This window comes from Myodes glareolus, chromosome 3, assembly GCF_982192425.1.
Source record: "Myodes glareolus chromosome 3, mMyoGla1.1, whole genome shotgun sequence".
Classification (NCBI taxonomy): Eukaryota; Metazoa; Chordata; class Mammalia; order Rodentia; family Cricetidae; genus Myodes; species Myodes glareolus.
In genome coordinates, this window is record NC_142028.1 from 34,742,975 (window position 1) to 34,749,723 (window position 6,749).

Genomic DNA, 6,749 nt, shown 5'->3' on the forward strand with positions numbered 1-6,749 from the left:
ACGCTGTGCATAAACAGCACATGAACTCAACTGCTGAGCCATCTCTCTAATACCTATGACATAATTTTTTATCTGGCTTCTTGTCTCTCATTTTGCAAGGTGAGAATTAAAACCACCAATTCACGAATGTTGAAAGGCACCTCACCTCCAAGCTACACCCCCAGATCCAGGTTGATTTTTCTACTGCTATTATCCTTTCACAATATAAAAGCGATTGTACCAGAAATGTGCATCATGACTAAAAAGATAAAAGTTCCAAGCAGGCAGTGAGCCACATGGGAAAACCATCAACACTGTTGAATGACTTTTTCCATAATGGAGGTGTGTGGAACACGCAGTTTTTCTACAGCTAGTATTTTAGGGTACACACAATGTAAAAACAGTCACAGTCTAAATTTTTTCATTTTTCCTTAGCAATGGACAAAATGGCGTATTGAATGCCCTGACTACAAGCCCGATTGCCTTCCTGTGTCATTTACAGTTTTAGTAACACAGTTCTCCACCTTTCTGTCACAGTTCTGCAAACCCCTCAGCGACAGACTGGAGAAGTGGACATGCTGATGACAGAGGTCACCAGGAATGGGACAGCCATCCAGGAGTTTATCCTCGAGGGGTTCCCTGCAGCTGAGCACCTGGGGATCCTCCTATTTCTAGTGCACTTGCTGGCCTACTTGGCTTCCCTTGTGGGCAACATGCTCATAATTACCATGACCTGTGAGGACCGCCACTTACACACACCCATGTACTTCTTCCTCAGCACCTTCTCCCTTGTCGAGTGCTGTTTTATAACTACTGTTATCCCTCAGCTGCTGGCCATCTTTCTTTTAGGGAGGCAAAAGATTTCCTTTGGAGCCTGTTTCACCCAAGCCTTTGTCTCTCTTTTCTTAGGGGCAACTGTTTTCTTTCTTCTTGCTGTGTTGTCTCTGGACCGGTATCTGGCCATCTGCAAACCTCTGCATTACCACACCATCATGAACCCAAGGATGTGCGTCTTTCTCGTTACTGTCTGTTTAGTTCTGGGATTCCTCCTCATGGCCATTCCAGTTGTAATGCTTTCCCGGTCATTTTACTGTGGCCCCAATGTCATTCCTCACTTCTTCTGTGACTTTGGACCACTGGCAAATCTCTCCTGTTCTGAAACCAGGTCTATCAAAATGCTGTTCTTTAACTTTGCTTTAATTGTGCTTTTTACATCCCTTCTAATAGCCGTCTTTGCATACAGCAATATAGTAGTCACAATAGTGCGTCTGCCCTCAGCCAGGGAGCGGCAGAGGGCTTTTTCCACCTGTTCCTCTCACCTCATCGTCCTCTCGCTGATGTTTGGCAGCTGTATATTTATATACATTAAGCCAAAGCAGTCAAGCAGGCTGGACACCAACAGAGAGGCTGCTCTTGTGAACACCGTAGTGACACCGCTTCTGAACCCTGTCATCTACACCCTGCGCAACAAGCAGGTCCACCAGGCCCTCAAGGATGCACTGCCCAGGGTCAATTTTCACAGATATCACAGGAAAAATATGCTTTGTTTTTAACTTAGTCTAACTTCATTTTTACATAAATATTCTATGTAAATCATCCAGTATGCTATTTCATTCTAATTCTGCTTGTTTGTTCTTAAAATGATGGCTGACTGATCCAGTAATTCTATCTGAAGGCTTTAATAATGCTGTGATGCTGTGGAAGCTCCTTCAGCCAATAGCCTTTAAGATACCAGCCCACTTGGGCATGGTCTCTTATACTGTAAATACAGCTGTAAATCATGTGCTTGCTCTCTTGCTTCTGGCTCTCACTTCCAGCTGTTAGATTTGGTTCCTGTTCCCCATTTGTGCAGAGGATTGTGATCTAGAACTGTGATCTGTGAGTCTCCCCTAAACAGATAACTCTTTATTATACATAATTCTGAACTAGTGTGGGTTTATTTTGTAACTTCTGTCATCATTGTGATGAAAATGTTTCTATAATAGCTTTGATGGTAATTAAAACCAAAACCTCATACATATTATGTAGGTGCTACATTTTCAATAATGCATCTCAAATTATCCATGCATTCGTGTTGAATCTGGGTAGTCATGGTTTTGCACAAACTTTTTAGTGATGGAGAGAGAAAGAAAGAGAAGCTAAGAGGATAGAGTTTGAAATAAAGAATTAAATTCATGACTACTAAGAATATAAAATATATTCAACAACAGATTTATGTGATCACCAAACCACAATTTGAATGATGCATAAACAATAACTGTCACAATATTAATAAAAAATTTAATACCACTCACTGCAATTATTTCCCATGAAGAACATTATCTATAAGCTGACATTTTTACACCTCTAGTTTTCACCATGATGAAAAGCATTGATATCCAAAGTCCCCATTGCTTTCATTCACTTGCCAGGCTGATTCCAGTCTGAACCCCAGAACTGAAGGCCCAACAAAGGGCCAGAGGTGCTATGAATGTGAAGCACAGTGCGGTTGTTTTGTTGGTTCCCATGCTGAGAAATGCAAACAGTCCAGGAGAAATTACTTCTAAGGGGAAAGAAGTCTAACTGGTGATAACCTGTTGAGATGAATTTATGTACAGGGTCAGGCCCCCATCTTAGCATTAAAGTAAAACGAATCTGTTGACCAATCATGAGTCATGAGACAAGTTAAATAGGTATCAAGGGGGGAAAACACTCTTGTCCTGGTCACTTTTGTTGTCAAACTGACCCTCAGTTGAAGAAATTGCCTCTGTCAGATGGGCTGTGGGCATGTCTGTGGGGCATTTCATTGATTGTTGGCTAATGTGGGAGAGACCAGCAAACATGGGCAATGCCATCCCTGGGCAGGTGGTCCTTGGACTGTATGGAAAGTCAACTGACCATGGCCTTGAGAATAAGCCAGTAAATCATATCCCTCTACCATTTCTGCTTCAAATTCCTGCCTTGAGTTCCTTCATTGGATTCCCTCAATGATGAACTGTGACCTGGAAGCCAAATAAATCCTTTTCCTCCACAAGTTGCTTTTGGTCATGGAGTTTATCATAGCAACAGAAAACTAAGTAGGACACCTAAATATTATAGAAAGGACAAATGAATTAAATATTGAGACCACAGAGTTAAGTCCAACTTTATAATATTGACAAAGTTTAAGTAGATTAAAACTTTATTTTTAAAAAAAGTAGATTAAAAGCTTCTGTAAGAAGCTTTTAATTATAATTGATTATGAACATAGAAACAGGCTTAAGTTCAAAACAGCAAAATTTCAAGAAGAAAGCTAATGATATTGAGATAATACAAGTAGACTGATAAATGAAGCCACAGTACATATACATGTGTGTATAGACACAGCACGCATACATGTGTGTATAGACACAGTACGCGTACATGTGTGTATAGACACAGTACGTGTACATGTGTGTATAGACAAGGGTAGTTTTAAAATGTAGAAAAATCTGCAATCATTTAGAAGATCATAAAGAACACACAACCGTGGTTGGAAGTTCTAACATCATTGTTTCAGTGATTAATAAGAAGATAACAGTAAGTTCAGATTTACTTAAACCCATTCATGAACAAATTGGGCTTGACTAATATTTGCAGGTTCTTTCATTTTGCACTTGTGGGATGCACATTGCTTTCGTGTGCACATGGGGATTTTGTCATGATAGACTTTTTTCTGAACAGTAAGCTCAATCTCAAAACTCTTTACAAGAAGGGAAATATAGAATATGTTCTTAAGTCACAGATAAATAAATTACAGAAGTAGCAACAAATTTTCCAAGAGAGCTTAACATTTAGCTGTAAAGAGCTCACTGTTAATAACAATTTGTTGACAGAAAATATTACTAACAAAATTTGAAGGTGCTTTGTCAGAAAAATAAAATAATAGATCATGTCGAATCTCCTGCAATATAGTCTAGAAAATGTGATTACTTGAAAGCAATATAAAATTAATTATGTAAGCATCAAAATTTAAAGGGTGAAACGTAATTTGAATTCCAATGGAAGATATTCAAGTATGCTTGCCAGTAATATGTATTCAGTCAATCAAAGAATCTTCAGGCAAAGTAAAAATAAGCAAAGCAGAATTTCGTTCTTTGAAGTAACTCATAAAATATTTAAAATCGTCAATTAAGAATAACCAGAAATAGAGTGAGAGGGACAGGTGGACCAGGCAAGGTTTCTATGTGAAAAATGCAGGGCTAGGACTCCACATATCCTGCAGGGATTATAAGAGCAATAGCAAAACAGTATAAATATCTTCAGCTAATAAGTTTGATAACCAAGATAAAATAGAACTATGTCTTTGAAAGATAAACTTACCAAACCTACAGAAGAAGAAATATAATGTATATATCATTTTTGTCTATTTGTTATTTGTATTCCAAATTTGTGTTTGTGATTCCAAACATTTCCTTCAAGCTTCTCCATACAAAAGGTAAAAACCCTAAGGTAATATCTACTGATAGTGGGATGTGTATCTTAGAGGCAAAGAAGAAAGAATGATCCTGTCTTCTACTTCAATCCATTAGTCTGTGTCTTTTTGTTGGGGAACTGAGAACATTGACAATGAGAGTTGTTATAGAGTAATGTATATTGATTCCCACTGTTTTGTTGTGGTATTATTTTCTTAGATTGCTTTTTAGCTAACTGTTCAGGAATTATGTATTCCTTGTGTTTTCCTGAATATTAAGTTTTATCATCTCTTCAGTCCAAAGTATCCCTTCTAGTATCTATTGTAAGGCTGATTTTATGGACATAAATTCCTTAAAACTGTTTTTATCATGGAAACTTTTTCTTTCTTCTTTGATGATGACTAGTTTTGCTGGTTATAGCAATTTGAATTGGCTTCTATGGTTCTTCAGAACTTGTAAAATATTAGTCTAGGGACTCCTGGCTTTCAAAGTTTCCATTGAAAAGTCAAATGTTCGGCGGGCCGCGCGCGGCGGCGTTTGAATGGCTGTGAGTGGGGCCCGGCTGGGGCTCCTAGGGACGCTCCGAGCTGCCGGGCGCGGTTCGTCAGCACGGTGGCTGGGCTGAGGCGCTGCGCTACCATGAGTCGCCGGCACTTAAGAGATTATGGCATCTGACACCCACCATGTTAAAAAACGGAACTTTTCTAATAGTATTGAGGATCATCCTATTGATCTTCCTAGAAAGAGGATCTCTAATTTCACTAGTAAGAACATGAAGGAGGTTAAGAAATCTCCAAAACAGTTGGCTGCTTACATAAGTCGAACAGTTGGACAAGCTGTGAAAAATCCAGATAGACTGCGGAAGGTGCTCTATCACAGAAAGTTAGTTCGTCATCCCTTTCCAGATCCTTGTTACAGAGCTAAGCAGTCCCCTAAAAGCAGGGGCTGTGACATGGCAAATAAAGAAAATGAACTGGCTTGTGCAGGCCATCTGCCCGAAAATTTACGCCATGATAGTCGAACATTTGTAGTTAACACCAGTGATCCTGGTTCTTCACAGACAGAAAGCCCGTCATCAAAGTATAGTGGCTTCTTTTCTGAGGTGTCTCAGGACCACGAGACAATGGCCCAAGTTCTGTTCAGCAGGAATTTGAGATTGAATGTAGCTTTGACTTTCTGGAGAAAGAGAAGTATAAGTGAGTTTGTAGCTTATTTAGTGAGGATAGAAGACCTTGAAGTTGTGGTAGATTGCCTTCCTGTTCTAATCAATAGTTTACAGGAAGAAAAGCAATATATCTCACTTGGCTGCTGTGTAGACTTACTGCCTTTAGTAAAGTCTTTTCTTCAAAGCAAATTTGAAGAATATGTAATAGTTGGCCTAAACTGGCTTCAAGCAGTAATAAAGTGGTGGTGGTCAGAACTCTCATCTAAATCAGAAATTATAAGTGATGGAAATATTAAAATTTTAAAGCAACAATTGAATGGATTATGGGAACAGGAAAGCCATCTTACTTTGGTTCCAGGATATACTGGTAATATAGCTAAGGATGTAGATGCTTATTTATTGCAGTTGCATTGAGAGATTTCATCTTCTAAAGAGTATTTGGCTGTTCAAACGGCGCTGGATTATATGATTTCCAAAAGTAGGTCTCTCCTGAGAACTGTGAACTGTGAAAGAAATAAAAACATTTTTTTTTCTTTTAAAAAGCCACATAATAAAGCCACTAATGAAATCCTAACAATGTACTTCACATTGAAGTGGAAATATCCGGAAGGAGCAACTTCAACTTCAATGAGGTGAAAGTGCACTATGAAGACTGTTCGCCTTGCTGCACACAGAACCATTATGGCCGTTTGGTAGGGTTGTTCAAGAACTTCTGGGTCTTAACTCATTCCTGCATAAGAATATCATTTATAGTATTCAAAACAAGACAGGACTTTTACCAGGAACTACAAAGACCAATCATTAATTTTTGTTGTGTTTTATGAAGAAACACTTAAATGTGTGCAGCTATTTCTTCTGTTGAAAAGACTTCAAAAGTTTAAAACATTATAATAAGTAATATTAAAATTTTTTGTCCACACTAAAAAAAAAAAGAAAAGTCAAATGTTATTCTGATGTCCTGTCTCTATGTGTGACTAAATTGTTCTTTGTTTATTGCCACTTTTAATGCCCATCCTTTATTCTGAACATTAGATTTGATAAATTTTCTTCTATGATTTTATTAAGAATATTTTCTGTGCCCTTCACCTTGGATTTTTACTCCTTCTTGTACACCAGTATTTGCAGGTTTGATCATTTTATAATGTCCCATATTACCTACATGTTCAATTCTTGGTTTGAGATTTTACATTTTC

General features: G+C 38.2%; 1 protein-coding gene and 1 pseudogene across 1 annotated transcript; both read left to right on the plus strand.

Annotated features, from left to right (window-relative positions):
- The first annotated feature begins 554 nt into the window (after positions 1 to 554).
- LOC148122639 (olfactory receptor 6C4-like) lies at positions 555 to 1,532 on the plus strand. Its single transcript, XM_087904995.1, has one exon. It carries the CDS (start codon positions 555 to 557, stop codon positions 1,530 to 1,532), a length of 978 nt encoding a protein of 325 aa, XP_087761121.1.
- A 3,388-nt stretch (positions 1,533 to 4,920) lies between these two features.
- On the plus strand, positions 4,921 to 6,482 carry LOC148122640 (KATNB1-like protein 1 pseudogene; annotated as a pseudogene).
- Positions 6,483 to 6,749: the final 267 nt, after the last annotated feature.